This window comes from Ursus arctos, unplaced genomic scaffold (genome assembly GCF_023065955.2).
Source record: "Ursus arctos isolate Adak ecotype North America unplaced genomic scaffold, UrsArc2.0 scaffold_13, whole genome shotgun sequence".
NCBI lineage: Eukaryota > Metazoa > Chordata > Mammalia > Carnivora > Ursidae > Ursus > Ursus arctos.
Window position 1 is genome coordinate 781,908 of NW_026622797.1, and position 20,330 is coordinate 802,237.

At 48.3% G+C, this 20,330-nt stretch overlaps 1 protein-coding gene across 6 annotated transcripts in view; it reads left to right on the plus strand.

Annotated features, from left to right (window-relative positions):
- WDR27 (WD repeat domain 27) overlaps nucleotides 1-20,330 on the plus strand; it is a 163,627-nt gene that overhangs the window by 33,925 nt on the left and 109,372 nt on the right. For 4 of the 6 annotated variants that reach the window (XM_057310880.1, XM_044379965.3, XM_044379964.3 and 1 more), the window contains exons 12-19: nucleotides 551-618; nucleotides 812-933; nucleotides 1,359-1,441; nucleotides 4,855-4,933; nucleotides 5,921-5,998; nucleotides 13,265-13,362; nucleotides 14,695-14,787; nucleotides 19,396-19,517. In XM_057310880.1, coding sequence (XP_057166863.1) covers nucleotides 551-618; nucleotides 812-933; nucleotides 1,359-1,441; nucleotides 4,855-4,933; nucleotides 5,921-5,998; nucleotides 13,265-13,362; nucleotides 14,695-14,787; nucleotides 19,396-19,517 — 743 coding nt within the window. The remainder of the gene's footprint in view (nucleotides 1-550; nucleotides 619-811; nucleotides 934-1,358; nucleotides 1,442-4,854; nucleotides 4,934-5,920; nucleotides 5,999-13,264; nucleotides 13,363-14,694; nucleotides 14,788-19,395; nucleotides 19,518-20,330) is intronic. The other 2 variants (XM_048225914.2, XM_048225916.2) reach the window with 1 other exon arrangement.

Genomic DNA, 20,330 nt, shown 5'->3' on the forward strand with positions numbered 1-20,330 from the left:
CACCATGCCCTGAGCTGCCCCTGCCAGAAATGTAGGCATGATTAAGGCTGCCTTCCCCAACCTCCCTGTGTGTGCCACAGCCAGGGTCACCTGTAAATGCAATCTCCCTTCTTTCTCTTTTGAGGCCCCTGGGCTTTGGGGACAAGTCTGAGTTCTTAGCCTGGGCCAGCTCATGCCTCCCTCCTCATGGGAAGTCACTGTGCCTTTTCCATCACTTATGGGACTTTGCCTGAGCCCTCCAAACCTCTGCTGGCCTGAGCTTCTCTTTCTCCTCCCGCTCGCCCTTGAAGGTTCACGTGAACCTGCTCCCGGGGACTGTATTCTTCCCGGCTCCCCCGTGGCTACACTGCACGCTGTGGCTGTGGTCTCTGTGGGCGCCTGCTTCTCCATGTCTCGGGCTGCTCTGGGCTCAGGGCTGTTGTAAGGGCCTTGCTCCTCAAGACATGCCAGCCCCTAGCACAGGCCTGTGTGTGCAGGTGTGTCAGTGAGTGCGTAGTTCCCTCCACTTACCCTGTCAACATTGCTTGTTTGTTTCTCTTTGCTGGTGAAGATTTCAGGAGCCTCAGCATTCAAGTTGCCGGGTCCTGTGCAGTGAAGAGCAAAGCCGGTGATGAGAAGGTGAGTCCTGCAGAATGTAGCTCTCTGTGCTTGTCCTGTACTCTCACTTCACTCCGCAGGGGACCGTACGGTTGGCTTACGGGTCGCGATGTCATAGGCAGCATGTTGATGAAGCACACAGTGCCGTGTGCAGCTATCCCGTAACTACTAAGGTCATCATAACTGTGTGTGCATTGTTGACTGTCCCGTGCAGGCCATCTGCTTACTCACGTCCTTGTTTGGCCGTAAGATCGCCATGCTGGAAATCCATGTTGCTGTTCTGGTGAGGTCTCAGCAGAGGCACAACGCGGGAAGGGACCTGTCCGTGCTGCCTCGGTACCGTCTTCCTGCGTAGGGTATTCATGTGCAACTTCACCAGCTGGTAGAACTTTGATTCCTGTTGATCTTAAGAAAGAAAAGTGAAGTTTAGTAAACTCCCAACTGTACTAACCCTGTTTGAAAGAAATGATGGCTCATGGCTTTGCTTCTATCTTGTTTAAAACCAAATGATTCATAGTTTGTTTTAATGCAAAATGTTGTATTTCAGGATAGAATGTAAATTATGAAATAGCACTTTTATAAAAAATATTAAAAGCTATTTCTTAGAAGGGTAAGAATAAGCTTGATTGTTTCCAAACATTGCACGCCCGTATGTACATGAATTATTAATCGCTTGTGACTGTCCTTAAAATGTAGGTTTCCTTGCTGCGAGGCCGGTATGTGAGTCTGCTCTCCTGATGCACTTTGTGTTTCTTCCTTAGCGCCCATGTCCTGTCCACCTCTCCACTGTACTGCAGACGTGCTGAGAAAACCAGGGCGCAGCCGGCCCCGCACAGACAGTCGGGTTAGTAGGATGTACTCGGGACTGTCAGCAGCAAAGCTGGTGGTGCTCTTCGACCCCGCGCTGGGGGCACCATTCTCTTGCTTGGTCAGCATGAAAATCCAGTGTGTCCTCCCTCCCAGTGTTCCTTCATTCCTCTGCCTCTCACATATGTTTTACATGCTGTTTGTGGTAGGGAATGTGCTAGATGTTTCTTTTCCTGAACTGGGTATAATTCATAGGAATTCAAACACATTTAAAAATGCTGATGGCTCTAGTGGTGGGAAGAGCAGTGGTCCCCGTGGAGGCTCAGTCATTATCACGGGAGTCATCTTTTCTTGACTCTCTGCTGAAGAATTTTCAAGCACATCGCAAACATCATGTTATTTTCCCCCGTGTACTTCAGCATGCATTTCTAAAACATGTGGACATTTGCTTAACTAGTTGTGACGCCGTTATATCAAAACCAATTTGGTGTCTTATACTAGCCAGCCCATATAAATTATTCCTGATTGTCTCAAAAATTTTTCTCATTGTTTTATTAGAAGCAGAAAACAAATTCACATGTTGCTTTTTACAAAGAAATGATTTTAAAATTAACTTCTGTTTTAAGATGATGGACTTCATTACATTCCATCTGTTTCCATTGTAAGAATCATTGATAATCAATCTTTTTTTTCCCTTCAGTGACCAACCCAATGTCCTAATCAGTCTTATCAAGCCTCTTATTGACCTAATTAAAAAACAATAGAGGTGCTCGGTCAGTCTGCTTTTATCTGCATCTCTGGTGAGGGACCCAGCTCCTGGAGGCTGCAGGACTGGGTGGAACGGGGATGCCCCCCTGCTAGGACCTCCAGGCTCTCCTCTCCTGCAGATCCTGTCCTGCTCAGGGCCCCTGTGCCAGCCATCCCCTCCCTTCTCTACGAGACCTTCTGAAATCCTTGACCATCCTATTGGGAGACATAGTACAGAGTGCCTGACTGCCACACTCACAGGTCACCGGTGGCCAGGTCCCCTGGGGATCAGATGACCACCCCCCGCCCTCCTGGGTCTCTGAGCGGCTGCTCCCTCCTCCTCTTCTGACCCATCCTGCGCCATCTCTCCCTCCCACTCAGTCTGAAAACCCAGCTGGGAGGATTGCTCAGCAGGAAGTCAGCTGCCATCCTTATTTAAATAGCAGCTTCCTGAAAGAATTGTCCATCCTATGTCCTTGTGTTACTCAAAGTGGAGAGGCTTTTCTAGCTGTATATTATGATCTTATACTTTATCGATGTGGTAAAAGTCTGTTTTTCATATTCTCTTTAAAAACATGTTTTGTTCATTTATTTCTTGTTTCTTGTGTATATTTTTTATTGTGGTAACATATATAATGTAAAATTTAACATTTTAACCATTTTTAAGTATACAGCTAATTGGTACTAAGTACTTTCATATTGTTGCATGATGTAAAAAGTCTTTTTGAATAATTTTCTTAATACCAAAAATAATTGAATGTTATGTATGTGCTTCTATTAAAATTATTTGGAAAACTTGTGACTAACAAATATGAATTACATTGCTAACAGTTGGAAGAGTATTCTGAAATCGTAAACATATTTTTACTCAGAGAGAACTACTTGGGGATGAAATCTCCGTGTTACGCGGCTAGTGACGTGTTGTGTTTTCCCTGCGAGTGTGGCCCGCTGTGTCCGTCCGCCACCTGTGGGCGGCTTCACGCCTCAGGGCTGTGATCGTACCGTGCGCCTTCGTGTGGGTCTGTTGTGAAATGAGACCCATGAGTCTTTCTCCTACTTTTTTTTTTACTGAACTCACTTATTTCTTTAGCTTTTGTTCTTGCATGTGTTTTATTTAGATTTACCCTTAAAAATGGATTTTTTTCAGTTTTTGCTAGTGTGGACCATCTTATTCAGATGGGGGTATGTGATATGCCATGTGTCACAGCTAAATGACGTGTAGAGCAAAACCTTTGATAAGAAGCGATTGTATAGATAGTAAGGTTATTACAGAAATGATAATCTCTCTGTATCCAGAGAGCCGTGAAATTTCAAAGTGTTGATTTTTATGACAGTTTGATATCTTGTTTAAAAAATATTTGTATGGAGAATTAATGAAAATGACTGGTTTATAGCTGTCCTGTAATCTAAAAATTTCCATCCTCTACTTGCAGAAAGCGTAACAGAAATAAGAAATACCTGTGGTGAAGAACTGTTTTACTTTAGTGCTTAGGGCAACTATTAAATAATATGTATTGACATATTTATTAACTTAATCTAGTAGTTTCAAGACCTTCTCATAATCAAGTACACTGATGCATCTGTAACTTTATTATCTGGTCTTACAAATATTCTCGTGTCGGCTTTCTTTTTCTTGGAGACTTTTTTCTCCTTCAGTTGACACTGAGGTGGAGAGAGGTTTTCTGGTCCTCTGTGGGTGCAGTTTTATTTCCAGATCTCCCCTGAGGCACCTGCCTTCCCCCCCGGGGGGGCCCTGCCTTGTGTAAGCCAGGGTGCGTCCTCAGTTCTTGGTCACATACGTGTCATTTTAATGATTTGCTCGTTAGCTTCACTTGGTTCTTGATGGGAATATGGTCCAGGTTATTAGGTTCGAAATAGCGCCAGAGACTAACTATCTTTCTTTGTTTAAAAAAAAAAAAAGGAAGTATTTAAAAAATAACTCAGTATTATACAATTACCCATTTTTCTAAAGTTATCTTATAGTCTTGTACAGAATATTTATATTGGATACCAAGTATTAAATGTATGTAAGATTAAATAATTTTGGCAGAATTTAATTTCATCTGAGAGAATTTTTGAGATTTATGAATATTTGCGATAAGTTCATGCAATGTCAGAGTTTTATCAGTCTGCAGTGTTGTGGAAGACTTGCGTTAAAGATCGGGTAATAAGTCTTATCGCCATTAAAAGGCACTGACGTAATTATGTTTTAGTGATTTATCTTTCTTTTTATTCTAATGATAAATAAGAGTATAAATGAGAAATTTGGGTTAATTTAAATCATTGCTATTCATGTTTGTAGCAAAGATGTATTTGTCACAGATTCACGGAGCGAGTTGCTCCTGATGGCCGGTCTTTGGTGTCCCACGGACAGGATGTCACGCAGATAGGGCTTTGTGTAGGCCCGTTTTATTACAACGTGGGCTGGCGTGCTTATCCAGAGGGTTTGAAATATGTGGTCTTGAACGTTCTGCAGTTCAGTATCATTTGAGGAATGAGAAAAACATTTTCTCGTTGTTCTCTTATCCTCTTAATACCCTCGCTGCAAACTTCTTGGCTGGTAGTGGTTGGTTTATCATCATATGAAACCGTTTAAGTTGATAGGTAATAAGCTCACTCCATCTGTGTGAACTTTTCTGTTCTCAAGGAACTTTGTTCTTGTCATGTTCAACATTCGCTACTTTTGACACTCGTTTTACGCAGCTGTGCGGAGCGCCGTTAAGGACCAGCCCCTGGTTTTCCACAGCCAAGTGAGGTCGTCTGGGTATGCGTCCACACCGCAGTGAGTAAATGGGCTCGTAGGTTGCTCATGATGGGACGCGGAGGCAGGGTTCAGTGCACCCGCATGCTCTTCTCCCACCCTCCTGTGGCTGCTGTCCTCCCTCATCCGGGCCCCAGCCCCTCCTCAGCACCCAGGGGACTTGCGGATCCTGCGGCAAACGCAGAGCCCCCAGCCGTGGCCCAGGGCCAGGCCACCCTCTCCTGCGCCTCGTCCTGACGGCCCTGGGCACAGCCTGATGCAGAGAGTGCCGCTCGCTCCGAGAGGCTTGGAGGCAGGTGTGGGGTGGGGGTGGGGCTGTCCCACGTGCGTCCCTGCGGCTCAGCACCTGTGTCTCAGCGTCTCTGGGGTCTTGTTTCTTCACCTGAAAAACAGCCCAGTACCAGGCAACTGTTCAGCTACTGCCAATACTCGGTAGTTTGATTTTATTAGGGGAGGGTTCAGCATGACTTCCCAGTGACTTCACTTCTGTTCCTGAGGAGGTTCGCAAGTAGCATCCACAGATGAGGTTCAGTTTCCGTTGTGATTCTGTACGTTCATCCTCCGAAAGCAGACAATGTCACAAGAGTGCGACTGCAGATAAAGAAGTGGGAGGATAGTTGCTACAATCGAAGTAATTGAATGTTTCGTGTATTTCTAGCGTGAGACACTGAAAGCATGAATGTTTTTATTTTTTTATTATTTTATTTAATTTATTTTTTTTTAAGATTTTATTTATTTGACAGAGAGAGACACAGCAAGAGAGGGAACACAAGCAGGGGGAGTGGGAGAGGGAGAAACAGACTCCCGCTGAGCAGGGAGCCCGATGCGAGGCTTGATCCCAGCACCCTGGGATCATGACCTGAGCCAAAGGCAGATGGTTAACGACTGAGCCACGCAGGCGCCCCAGTGAATGTTTTTAAATTTATGTGTGTATTTTGCTGCAAAATACAGGTCTCTTAAGAAGCTTGGACCTGTAATCTTTGAGAGTAACATGTTTTCTTTCCACAGCATAGCTATGTTCTCACCAAAGACCAACACCAGGAGCAGCGGTGAGCGCTCTTTCCCTCGAAGAGACGGTCACAGGTGGTAAGTAACCAGTTTGCCCGTTCATAGTAAACGTAGCATAATTTGGAGAGACCCTTTGACTACTTTACGTGAATTTGTTTCAGACAGGTGTACGACCTTGTAAGTATGTGTGTCCATACGGGCACGTATGCACACAGTGTGTATTCATTACTGGTATATACATGTCCTTTGGTCACATTCAGTTCTGCCTTATTAATCCTTTTTCAGACAGTCTGCTGTTTTTACCACCTTAACAACTTAGGAAGATTTGTTTTGTTAAAGTTCTGTTTTAGAAAGCGTTGCAGTCGATGATGGGTCGTTCTTGAGTTTGTTAGGTAACGACTGCATGGAAGAGTCCCAGGGTGGCAGGCTCCAGAGGAGCGCATGGACTTGGACGCCCTTCTTGTCTCGTGGGTGCTGCACACTGCGTGCGGGACCATGGCCAGTCCTGCCGGTCCCCGGGCCCCGTGTACCTGGGTGGGAAGGAGGGGGGCCCTCCAGGACCCTCAGTCCCACACTTGGAGGTGACCTCATCTGGACAGAGGTTCCGGGCTATGGTGCTGAAATGTCACTTGCTCTCATCTGCAGCACGTCTGTGCGCGAGCAGTCACTTGCAGAACACTGGTTTTACCCAGTTTTGTGATGTTTCTCTTATGCCCAATGCTCTTCCTGCCCTTCTCTGCTGCTCCTGTATCAGTGGGTCATCGATGGCAAGGATGTGACTCCCGCAGGTGCTCTCACATCCTGTGACACCCAGACCAGTGGTTGGGGACGGAATGCAGCACCAAGAGCCATGTTGGTGACTTTTTCCTACGAGAGCCCAGCTGTCCAGACGGAGCCAGTGGTCTTTGATGTGTTTCTGGCCTAGGGCGGCATTCTGTGGAGGGGTTTCAGTGAGGGGAGGGCCCCAAACAACATCCTGGACACAGGCGAGTGTCCTCAGGGAAAGGCTCCTCTGAACTCCCACTAAATTTCACTTGAAGGGATGGCGGTGCCTGGCTGTGGGGCAGGCTTGCAAGGCCAGTCTTTCCAGCTTGTACGGCCTCTGACGATGGGAGTAAATGTGTGACTTGTCACCAGTAACTTCTGGCTTTTACAACAACCTGTCTTCACAGCCACTTTTTCTGCGCTTGCTGTGTGCCCAGCGCCCTTCCACATTCCCCGAAGTGCGTAGCAGCGCCGCCTGACGGTGCTTCTAGACTGAGGTGGAGGGCTGTGGAGGCCACACGGGTGCCGGGGAGGGGCCTGGCCTCCTGTGCCCCGGCTGGCCCAGGCCCGCGACCTTGCTGCTGCTCAGAGGCTGCCAAAGCAGTTGCTGAGGATGAACACTGAGCAGGTCCTGCCTAAGGCTACGGGTGCCTGCAGTGGGCCGTGCTGCCTGCTCCCTGGTCCACTGGGACCTGCTCCAGCCAGCCCGCCCCTGCGCGGGGTCCTGGCCGCCGGTCCTGTCCCGCAAGCCGTCCACGGTCTCTTTCACAGACTGGGAATGTGGTTATTCTCATGGCAGATATAGCCATTTGTAAACTAGAGTAATGACCATGAGGGCCGCCCACGGAGAGTGTGACTCTGGAAAGTAGTGTGTGTTCTCTCCCCAAGTGCTCCCACAGTCACTTCAGTGTGTGTTGGATGTGAGAAATCCGTGAGAGTTTATGCTGGAAATGCATGCATTGTGGTCCTCTGGAAGAAAGTGCTTTTTACAGAGTTATTTTTTTATTTTAATGTTTTTTTATTATGTTAGTCACTATACAGTACATCCCTGGTTTTTGATGTAAAGTTCGATGATTCATTAGTTGTGTATAACACCCAGTGCACCATGCAATACGTGCCCTCCTGATGGCTAATGATTTTGAACATTTTTTCATGTGTCTGTTAGCCATTTGTATGTCATCACTGGAAAAGTGTTCATATCTTCTGCCCATTTTATGATTTGTTTATTTGTTTCTCGCGTATTGAGTTTGAGAAGTCCTTCGTAGATCTTGGATACCAGTCTTTTATCTGTAGCATCATCTGCAAATACATTCTCCCATTCCGTGGGCTGCCTCTTAGTTTTTTTGATTGTTTCCTTGGCTGTGCAGAAACTTTTTATCTGGATGAAGTCCCACAAGTTCATTTTATCTTTTGTTTCTCTTGCCTTTGGAGATGTGTCATGAAAAAGTTTGCTTTGGCCGATGTCGTAGAGGTTGCTGCCTATGTTCTCCTCTAGAATTTTGATGGATTCCTGTCTCACATCGAGGTCTTTCATCCATTTGGAGTTTATCTTTGTGTATGGTGTGAGAGAGTGGTCAAGTTTCATTCTTCTGCATGTAGCTGTCCAGTTTTCCCAGCACCATTTATTGAAGAGACTATCTTTTTTCCACCAGATGTTTTTTCCTGCTTTATCAAAAATTAGTTGCCCAAAGAGCCGAGGGTCCATTTCTGGGTTCTCTATACTGTTCCATTGGTCTATGTCTCTGTTTTTGTGCCAGTACCATGCTGTCTTTGTGATCACAGCTTTGTAGTACAGCTCGAAATCTGGCATTGTGATGCCCCCAGCTTTGTTTCTCCTTTTCAACAGTTCCTTGGCGATTCGGGGCCTTTTCTGGTTCCATACAAATTTAAGGACTATTTGTTCCAGTTCTTTGAAAAATGTCCTTGGTAATTTGATTGGGATAGCATTGAAAGTGTAGATCGCTCTGGGTAGCATGGACATTTTAACTATGTTAATTCTTCCGATCCATGAGCATGGAATATTTTTCCATCTTTTTGTGTGTTCCTCAATGTCTTTCAAGAGTGATTTATAGTTTCTAGAATATAGGTCCTTTACGTCTCTGGCTAAGTTAATTCCAAGGTAACGTATGGTTTTTGGTGCTATTGTAAATGGGATGGATTCCCTAATTTCTCTTTCTTCCGTCTCATTATTCGTGTATAGAAATGCAACTGATTTCTGAGCATTGATTTTGTATCCCGCCACGTTACTGAATTGCTCTATAACTTCTAATAGTTTGGGAGTGGCTTCTTTTGGGTTTTCCATATAGAGTATCATGTCATCTGCGAAGAGAGACAGTTTGACTTCTTTGCTGATTTGAATACCTTTGATCCCTTTTTGTCGTCTGATTGCTGTTGCAAGGACTTCTAGTACTGTCTTGAATAATAGTGGCGAGAGTGGGCATCCTTGTCGTGTTCCTGATCTTAAGGGAAAGGCTTCCAGCTTTTTCCCGTTGAAAATGATATTTGCTGTAGGCTTTTCATAGATGGTTTTTATGAGATTGAGGAATGTACCCTGTATTCCTACACTCTGAAGGGTTTTAATCAGGAAAGGATGCAGTATTTTGTCAAATGCTTTTTCTGCATCTATTGAGAGAATCATATGATTTCTGAATTTTTCTTTCTGGATAAAATCTAAGACCCCGATCGATTTGCGAATGTTGAACCACCCTTGCATCCCAGGGATGAACCCCACTTGGTCATGATGGATAATCCTTTTAATGTACTGTTGGATTCTATTAGCCAGGATCTTGTTGAGGATTTTGGCGTCCATATTCATTAGGGAAATAGGTCTGTAATTCTCCTTTTTGATGGGGTCTTTGCCTGGTTTGGGGATCAAGGTAATATTGGCCTCATAGAATGAGTTTGGTAGCTTTCCTTCTGTTTCTATTTTTTGAAATAGCTTTAGGAGAATAGGTATTATTTCTTCTTTGAATGCTTGGTAGAATTCCCCAGGAAAACCATCCGGGCCTGGAGTTTTGTTTTTTGGAAGGTTGTTTATCACTGACTCAATCTCTTCATAATTAATTGGCCTGTTTAAAAAATCAATTTCTTCCTGTTTCAGTCTTGGTAGTTTTTAGGTTTCCATGAAGGCCTCCATCTCTTCCACATTGCTTAATTTATTGGCATAAAGCTGTTGATAAAAGTTTCTAATAATCCTTCCAATTTCATTGATGTTGGTTGTGACCTCTCCTTTTTCATTCATAATTTTATTAATTTGGGTCCTTTCTCTATTCTTTTGGATAAGTCTTGCCAGTGGTCTGTCAATTTTATTGATTCTCTCAAAGAACCAGCTTCTAGCTCTGTTGATCTGCTCTACTCTACTACTGGTTTCTAATTCGTTGATTTCTACTCTAATTTTGGTCAACTGCTTCCTCGTGAGTGGATTAAGCCTGTCCCTCTGTTGCTGTTCCAGCTTCTTGAGGTGAGAATATAAAAACTGCATTTTAGATTTTTCTATTCTTTTGAGTGAGGCTTGGATGGCTATGTATTTCCCCCTTAGGACTTCCTTTGCAGTATCCCTTAGGTTTTGGACCGTTGTGTTTTCATTTTCTTTGGTCTCCATAAATTGTTTAAATTGATTTTTGATTTCCTGGTTTGTCAAATCATTCCTGAGCAGGATGGTTCTTAGTCTCCAAGTGTTTGAGTTTCTTCCAAATTTTTCCTTGTGGTTGAGTTCCAATTTCAAAGCTTTGTGGTCTGAGAATATGCAGGGAATAATTTCAGTCTTTTGGTGTCGGTTGAGACCTGTTTTGTGTCCCAGAACATGGTCTATTCTTGAGAATGTTCCATGGGCATTAGAATAGAATGAGTATTCTTTGGTTCTGGGGTGTAGTGTTCTATATATATTTATGAGGTCCAACTCGTCGAGTATGGCATTCAAAGCCCTTGTTTCTTTGTCGATTTTTTGCATGGGTGTTCTGTCTATTTCTGATAGTGGAGTGTTGAGGTCCCCTACTATTAACGTATTTTTATCTATATGTCTCTTTATTCTGGTTTAGAGTTGGCTTGTGTGTTAAGAGTTGCTGCTCCCCTGTTGGGGGCATATATATTTATAATTGTCTTATCCACTTGTTGGATACATCCTTTAAGAATAATATAGTGCCCTTCTGTGTCTCTATTGTCTTTAGTTTAAAATCCAATCTTTCTGATATGAGAATTGCTACCCCAGCTTTCTTTTGAGGTCCATTGGCGTGCAAGATGGTACTCCATCCCTTTACTTTCAGTCTGAATGTATCTTTAGGTTCAAAATGAGTTTCTTGTAGACAGCAAATGGATGGGTCATGTCTTTTTATCCAATCTGCAACCCTGTGGCGCTTTATGGGAGCCTTTAGGCCATTTGCATTGAGACTGAATACTGAGAGATATGATTTTAATGTTGCCATGTTGCCAGTAAAGTCTTTGTTTCTATCGATTGTGACTTTCTGTTCTGTATCACTCTTGGGGCCTTTTTACCTTTATAGAACCCCCCTTAATATATCCTGTAGGGCTGGTTTCGTGGTTACAAAATTGGTCAATGACTGGCGATTCTGGAAGGTCTTTATTTCTCCATCAATTCTGAATGACAACCTTGCTGGATAAAGGATCCTTGGCTGCATGTTTTTCTCTGAAAGAGCTTTAAAAATGGCTCCCCAACCCTTTCTCTCATTCCAGGTCTGTGTAGACAGGTCTGACGTAATCCTGATACCTTTGCCTTGGTACGTGAGAAATTTCTTTGCCCTGTCCACTTTCAGTACTGTATCCTTGGATCTAATATTTGCGAAATGCACTATGACGTGACGTGGTGTAGGTCTGTCATGGTTGAGCTTGGGAGCGGTCCTCTCTGCCTCTTGGACACGAATTTTTGTTTCCCTTGCTAGATTAGGGAAGTTTTCAGCTACAATTTGTTCAAATATCTCTTCTAGACCTCTGTTTTTCTCCACCCCCTCGGGGATGCTGATGATTCTGACATTGGAACGTTTCATTGAGTCAGTAATCTCCCGTAACCTACATTCTTGAGATTGGATTTTTTTTGAGCCCAGTTTCTATTTTAGCTTTCTCTTGTACTAACCCATCCTCCAATTTGCTGATACGTTCTTCTGCCTCATTCACCCTGGCCGTCAGACCCTCTAGTTTTGACTGCATTTGGCTCATAGAATTTTTAATTTCTGCCAGATTCGCTCTCATTTCCACCCTTAGAGATTCTATATTCTCAGTAACATTTTCGTTAATACTTTTTTCAAGTCTACACATCATCTTGACCATCGTTACTCTGAATTCCATTTCTGATAATTTGGTTACATCCATATCCGTTAGTTCTGTGGCAGAGGCCACAGACTCATTGTCTTTTCTTTGCTCGGGGGGATTTCTCCTTCTCGTAATTCTGATGAGGAGAGGGTGCGGGGTTTTCCAGAGCCCAAATTATTGACTGGGACCCAGGTCGTGTGCCCTTGTTTTATAGGAATCTTAGGGATGTGGGCTTCTTGATTTTTCAGCCTGCCTTCTGGGGGAGGGGCCTGCCGCGCCGATACTCAGGCAACCCTGTTTGGGTAGAGTCTCCGTGTCCCCTGCGAGGGGGGATGGGGATGGGCACACTGTGAGCTGGTATTTCCAGGCTTTTGTTCTCTGGCGGCTTTCCCTGGTGGCTTGCTGTGCCTCTTCTGAGAGTCAGAGCAGCAGTGGCCGAATCTCAGCCTCTGTCTCAGAACAGAGGGATCGCGGACCGTTCTCCACTGATGTTCTGGCCACTTTAACTCTGTTACTGTTGGTGCTGCTGAACCCTGCAATGTCCCGGGATGTGCGCCCCACACCCGGCGTCCCAGCGCTCACTTCCAGGGCTGGCGCGTCTCTGTCCTTTGTGTTTCTAACGCTGCCAGCCGCCAGCCGCCCCCACGCGCTCCCGGAGCTCCCGGTCTCAGTCTGGTTCCAGTGAGCGCACCGGAGCTCCGTTTCAGTGTGGTTGCGCGCATTCCCTGGCTCATGGTCTCAGTCTGCTCTCTCGAGGGTGCCGGTCCTTGAGTCTGCCCGCTCCCCTGTGCAGGTGGCTACCGCTTCCCGGCGCCCGAACGCGGCGGCTCCCTCCCCCTTCCGTTTATCTTCCTATATCTGTGCGCGGTTTCACGGCTCCCCTCTTCGTACCTCAATACTCAGCGCTGGAGATGTTCATTTGTAGAGATCCAGGTGTATCTTCCTGCGTCTCAGGCTGATTCCGTGAATGTCCAAGCTGGTCTGGTACCTATCCACCTCGACTCAGGGGACCGGCTGAAAAAGGGGTCCCGTACTCCTCTGCCATCTTAATTCCGGCTGCTCTGATTTTGTTTCATTCTTTTGGTGTTTTTCACTATTATACAATCTTTGTTTTATATGTTAGGTTTAACTAGGATAAACATCCTCCCTCCTTTTTACAGTTATTTCATAGCTTTGCATGTGTTTGCATGTATTCAAGTTGGATAGAATGAAATTGCACATGTAAACGGGGGACAATCCACCATTTCTAGTCTATTGTTTTATTTCTAATCTCATTTTGAACTCTCTTGATTTTCATTTTTCTGATGTTCCTTCAAGTAAGGAATACCCTTTGGAGAGTTCTCCGCCAGTCAAAGTCCACAAGCAGCGTGTCCTCGCACACGGGCCAGCTGCTGCAAGCTGCATCCAGTACTCAGGTACGCCGCGCCCAGGGCTGCCCTTCACCGCATTTCCAAGGGTCTTTTACCTGCCCCTGTTTTGTCATAAATAGAGCTTCAAAAATCTCGGTTGCATGAAGTTTTGTAGCACTGTTCGAGTCCGGATTAAAATCAAAGCTCACGTTGCCTTTGAGCGTACTGGCATTAGGGCATCCGCGCTCACGCTGGTTGCTGCTACAGATGGGAGCTCCTGGATTGGGAATTAGAAGCTCACCCAGCTCTGTGCTTTGCATGTGTGACCCTCTCCTCGGTAGCATTGGAGGGAGCCGCGAGGGGGTCGGGCTGGTTCGCGGAGGTGGAGGAGACCGCTCAGGGCAGATGACTTCAGTGTCCTGTGTGGTCGCCATCCCTCCTGGGAGGAGACTTTCCTACAGGGCCCTGCGCGTTTTGGGTTTGTGGTGGCCACATCGCTCTCGAGCGTGTTGAAATGCCTCTGCCAGACTCTTTGCTGGGTCTTCAGCACTTTTCCTAAGTGAGTTTGGAGGAGTCGGGAGCAGCTCCCGTCCACGTGGCTCTGCGATCTGAGCTCTTTCTGCAGGAGCACACGTTGTTTCTGGTTTCTAGACTTACCCGGAGGGGAGAAGATATGTTTGTCCTCAGTCCCGGTGGCTAGAAGGCCATCCCTCAGCATTTTGAGGGCATTCCTGCAGTTTTCATTACTTCCAACTATGCTAAGTTCCCTTTGTTTATCATGTAAGTTTAGTCAAAACATGTTTGAGTGATTTTGGGAAATGAGATACATACGATCATCAGTAAAGTACCTTTGTGGTGTGAGATAGTCTTGCTTATTTATGATCATGATTGTATGATGTGATTAGAAATAAAGTAGGAGCCTTGAGTTGGAAAATCATGGGGATCTGTAACTTAGTTCTGCCCTGTGTTAGGGGTAGGTTTAATTATTCCTGTGTAGCTGATCAGTATGTGTCTTTAAAATCTGTTGATGGGAGGCAGGATGCCCTGGGGCTTAGGGTTCTCTGGGTTCAGAACCCCGTGCTGACTCTGACCAGCCCTATGGCTCCTAACTCCCGGGTCCTCTCTAAAGAACGTCCTGGGGGTTGCCACCTGGTGGACCCTCACAGTGCGGTGCTTAGCCGTTGAGCAAGTGCTGTTTGTTGTAGGTTCCCTCACTACCTGACGAAACGAATGTCAGGTTAACTCAGATTCTGTATTTACCTGCTGCAAGTGCGGCTCCTGTGAGCCGTGATCTTATACGGATCTCTCTTACCGTGTTTAAGCAGGAGACGGACAGTGGCTGCAAGTGCGGCTCCTGTGAGCCGTGGTCTTATACGGATCTCTCTTACCGTGTTTAAGCAGGAGACGGACAGTGGCTCGCCTGTGGCTTTGCTAACCACTTGTCACTGGTCTTCCGCGCTGATCTCACTGGGACACCTGCTGTGTTTTCAGGTATGCCGTGTGTTAATTTTAGTACTATGAATTTATGGGTGGTTCTCCTTTGGTTCTGGGTATCAGTTGCTATTCTCCTCAAGATCAGACTGGACTGGAACTAACGCTTGCATGGAGGTTTAGCGAACTAGATTAGCCCCGCTAAACTGGGCAGAGGGGGTGGAGCCAGGGAGCGCCCCACGGTCAGGGAACCAAGCTTTTACAAAGTTCCAGGGGAGGGGCAAAGTCAGATCTTACAGACGTGACTAAAGCGCATTTGGAAAATTAGGAGGGTTTATACACAGACATTTTTATAAAGGTAAGGAGGTGAGGATGTTTCTCGGGTGAGTAGATTTGAGGTGAGGGCAGCAGTGTTGGAAGTCTTGCTGTTTTAGCTTCCTGACAGATTCCTAGTCCTGGAGCCCTGAGCTACCCCCACTCTCAGTCAGGCTCCTGGGCCCGCTCGCTGCAAGACTCACACTTGGTAGATATTTTAGCAACAACAAAAACACAAAAAACCCCAGAAATGCTGCCAGTCCAGGTGTTTCTGTGAAGTAGGGGAGAGGCGCCTGGCGGAGGGCGTGAGGCATGGTGGGTGGAGGGGTGCAGGAGCATGCCCCGCAGTGTTCTCCCAGACTCGGCCACCTCCAGGGGCTACAGCGGGTCTCCTGACAGGATGGCGGCGGGGGGGGGGGCCCTCTGGGGGCAGCTTCCTGGCCCGCAGCCCACCTTGTCCCCTATGCTCTGTGGCTCCTCCTGGCTCAAAACCTTGGTTCTGAATGCTCTTGTTAAGGCACCTTGCGTGTGCCCGGGACTCCATGTGGGTGTGTTTCTATCGCTCAACAGTGGATAGAAATGGCAATTATGTTGGATGTGGATGTTTCTCTGTTTTATTGAAGGAATAGGGCTTGTGGCTGAATTCAGATAATGCAGGAGATGTTCAAACTCACCTTTTAAAAAAGTGCCCTGTTTGTCTTTTGGAGAAAAGAGTCATTCTTACCCACCCCACCTGTTCTAGAACACCATTCCGCCGTGTACCGCTGGGTTACTAGTCATATGGTTCAACTTTGAAAATACGATTGCTTTCTCCACACTTCACGCAAAAAGCAGGAAAATGGGCGCTTTAATTTTCATTGCAATCTAGGGCAAATGAGACCAGTATCATCTGGATGTTTCATTGTGGTTACAATTAGATGCTAAATTAGAATTCCCTCCTGGAGAACTCAGGACTGGGTCCCAGGAGAGCACAGCCGGCTGTGTGTCCCAGCTTGAAAACCAGTGGTCATGATCGCGTTTAATTTAGTAAGGGCCTTTGAATGTGGAACGCTTCCTGTCACACCTGGTTGTCCAGCACAAGCATTGTGGGGACGCTGCTTCCATCCCTCAGTTAGTGAGTGCTGGGCACAGAACAGAAGCTCGAGGACACGGGTGGATGGATCTGAGCACATCGCGGGAGGATGCGCCCAAGGCTGAGGGGTGTAACAGTGGAATTCTGGGGCCAGCCACTTTATAAGATTAAATTTGATTAAGATTTTATTAAATATTATGGAGTTGCATAAAAACCAATTCTGAAAAAAGGGTGGACTTGCTCTCAGAATGTCTTGCTTCCTGGTGTTAAGTTCTCCCCGTCTGCTTGATCTCGGCCACGCTACTGCCACCCTGTGTTCCTTCTCTGTGGCATGGGGGTCACACACCTCAGGCAAGGCCCTGGCCCCAGGGAAGGAGAGGACTCAGAAATGTCTTGTGTTCCTGCTCCTTCTGTTCCTGGGGTTCATCACCCCAGTGTGCACACCACAGGGGCATCTGCCATCCAAGGTGGGAGGCCCTCAGTGTGGTTCCGTGAGAAGGCAGTGTGTGCAGCATGGGGCTGACCTGAGGGGAGGAAGGAGGAGCCCAGCCGAGGTCCCTGCTAGGCACGCTGTCCAGCTGGAACTGGGGTCCCTGCACCAGGCCTCGAGATCACAGCTGCTTGTGTGCAGGGTGGAGCTCAGAGGAGAAGGTTGTGTAGGGTTGTCATTCGGAGTCAGAGAGGTCTGTCCCTGGCCTCCCAGCTGATGCACTGGGATGCCTTGTGATGCCTGGGGACCAGCAGAGGGACGCCCCTTTACAGTTTCTACGATGGGAGCACTTCTTCTTTGGTAACTCAGTTGATCTTGTCTGGGCTTCCAGGCTGGAATACTAGTTAGCAGGGAGGGACGGAAGGACAGAGGAGGGTGTCCTCACTCTGCAGTGGATTATCACTTAATTGGGAAGAATTACACCCAGTTAAACGGTGGTGACTTCAGAGTACGTGTCCCTGACTCGTGGGTGAGGTGGTGGCAGTCTCAGCTCCCCTCTGCGATGTCGAGGAAGGGAGCCACTGGGCTGGGAATCCAGGTGCGTCTGCAGGTCCCAGAGCCGGAGCAGGCAGAGCCGCCGACATTTCATGCCCTCACCCTGAGCCTGCGGCCGGGTCCACAGACTTGGGACGCTAGCGGGTGGTTGTGGCTATCAGACACACTGACCTTCAGTGAAACATCACGGGCGCCGTACCCGGTGACAATTACACGCATTGTGTCCCCCAGCCTTGCTGCTCCCCGCAAAGCAGCAATGGTGCGGGCCTGCAGCCTGGTGTGATGGGGCCTTTGTCCTCCTGGTAAAACTCCCAGAAACTACACCAGAGGGCAGCAGAGCTATTTCAGGAAATCCAGCTCTGGTTGTCTTGGGTCGCGCTACAGAACAGCAGTGCGCACTCTATAAATCCCTCCTGCGGTTCCATCTCTTCCTCATTGGTTCTCTGGCTGGTATGCAGCTCCCTGTGTCCTCTGCCGTGGTCCGGCCGCAGCAAGAATATCCTTCCGGGGGTGCTGGCTTCCGTGCATGTTCAGTCACAGAGTGCTTGAGCTGGAGGCCGGCAAGTTCCCGGATGCGCTGCTGAGTCCATGGGTCCTCTCTCCGCTGTCCTGGCCAGACGCGGACCTGCAAAGCCCACAGAGAAAGGGGCTTTGCTGTGGCGCTGGGGTCACCAGGCCTGTCCCACGTGCCCCGTGTAGCACAGTACCATCCAGACTTCCCAGTTGTGCCGTGGCCATGGGCACTCGCACCCTAGCCTGCCCTCTCTCTGTCCCTCTCCACTCCATAAAGCCCACGGTTTTCTTTTTTCTTTTCTTTTTAAAGATTTTATTTACTTATTTGACAGAGAGAGAGAAAGCGAGAGAGGGAACACAAGCAGGGGCAGAGGGAGAGGGAGAAGCAGGCTTCTCACTGAGCAGGGAGCCCGATGTGGGGCTCCATTCCAGAATGCTGGGATCATGACCTGAGCCGAAGGCAGATGCTTAAGGACTGAGCCACCCAGGCGCCCCAAGCCCACAGTTTTCATTTCCGCAACGGCCAGCCTGTCTGCCTTTCCTTGGGCTCCTCTGCTTCTCAGAGCAGCAGCGTCAGGACCCTTTTACGATTGCCTCCTGGGGTGCTGACCTTTCTAAGCGCCTCTGATGGAGGCAGGATGCAGAGGTCGGCCTGTGTCAGAGACAGCAGGTGCCCAGTGGGAAGGAGTGGGGCTGGCAAGTGGGCTGGCCCGGTGCTAGTGCATCCGGTTCCTGCAGAGGCATGCGTCTGTTCTCTGGGGCCCCGTGCTGCCAGCCACTTCCTCAGGGCCGCGTGGACTGCTGGGCAGCGTGGAGCTGTGGCAGATGCGGGACAGGGAACCCGCTCGCAAGGACCCGCTGTCCCAATGACCATGTGTGTGGTTGGAGTAGTCTGTGGACTGTATTGGGTGCCCAGCCCGGCGCCTGGCAGGTCAGGCCCCAGCCTACCTCAGTGCACGCGCCCTTGCATAGAAGGAGTGGGTGCAGCACCTGACCCCTGGGCCCGCTCCCTGTGAACTTAGTGATCCGACATCCTGATCGCTAGACATGAGGAGGGGTCACATCAGAAGGCAGGGTTTCGCTGTCTGCCAAGTCAGGGCCAGTAGTGGCGGGCACAGAGGTCAAGGGGTCATAACAGCCCAAAGGACAGACCGCAGTTGGCGGTAGAGCTTCTCTTCAGGTGTTTCGATGAGAAGTGAGAAGCAAGTAACCAGTATGTTCTTGATCCCGTGATGGGGGTTGAATGTTACTTCTCATCTCATTCCTGTACACTCCTGTCTGCTGGGGAGGCTCTCGTGGGGCACATTCATCAGCCCTGCTGCTGGCGAGGCGGCCTGTGTGCAGCGGTCCCGGACACTGAGCACGGCCGCTGCGCAGGGCCCAGACGCTGACGGCCCTAACAGTAACAGACCACATGTGGCTGCACTCAGCACGCCCTTCTGACCTGTCCCTTCAGTGCTAAGGGAATAACACTTCTTGAAGACGCGTTATTGTGACGCCCACAGACTTCTGTACTTCTTATAATGCTACATTTTATGAGTTTCTACAGTTTATGTTCCTTACGTGCACCCATAATTTTGAGCTGCATGTCCCGTACATTTTGAAATAGCTCCTTCACAGACGGTACTAAGCCTTTAAATGAGCACGGTTCACCTGCTCGGGCTTCGGTTTCCCTGGTGCCACCGTAGCTTGGCAGCGCCGCCGGCCCAGCGATCTGCTGCTGGAGGAGCTGCGTCCTGCTGGACGGGAGGCCTAGGGCCCCTCTGCTTCTGTCTCCCGCCAGGTCACGACGGGGCAGTGAGCACCGTGTGCTGGAGCCATGACGGCCGGCGGCTGCTATCTGCTTCCCAGGACGGGACGCTGCGGCTGTGGTCGCTCCGCAGGGCGGAACTCGTGTTGTGTGTGGTAATGGGCGACCCCAGCCGGTTACGGGCAGGGTTTCCCTGACCAGCCCTGTGGCCCCCAGACTGGCAGACTCACAGAGGCACGCAGCACCTTCTTGGGCCCCGGGCTTTTACCCTCACCGGGAGCGTGGGAAACGGGGTGAACCAGAGTTGCCTCAGTGCACCCACCATGGTCGATGACTCAGCATTTTCGTGTGTGTGTGTGTGTGTGTGTGTGCGCGCGCGCGCGCGCGTGCACACACACACACGTGTCACGTGCATACATGCGTGACAGCCTCGCACACACACGGGCATGTGTGCAGTTGTGTGCAGGCACAGTTACCTGTGAGCGTTTCCACATGCTTATAAGAGACCATTTGGACACAACGGGAGAGGCGAGAAGGGGAGATGGTGATGATGTCACAGCTGAGACGGGGGAAAGGGAGGTGACAATAGGGCTGCGCCCCCACGAGTCAGATCAGGATCTGGCGAACTGCAGATTGTCAAAGCTGTGGTTAGCACTTATCTCCTGTGGTCTTACTGTGAAAGGGGGACTGAATCCTCGGAAGACTGGCCAGGAAGGGACGTGTGCAGATCAGGGACTCCAGGACGAGGTGTTTGGAAGCAGCTTCATGGGGACGGGTCTGTTTTAGGGTCGTTGACACTGTCGTCTCCCACACGTGACTCTGTGGGTTCGAAACACACACCTGAGAGCAGATGTCTCAGAACTGGGTTCCACGGTTAGAATTTTGTTGTTAATAAAATCCTTGCTATTTAATATGCTCACTGCCAAGTTTCAATTTTATTTTATTTTAAAGTTTTTAAATGGCCAGGA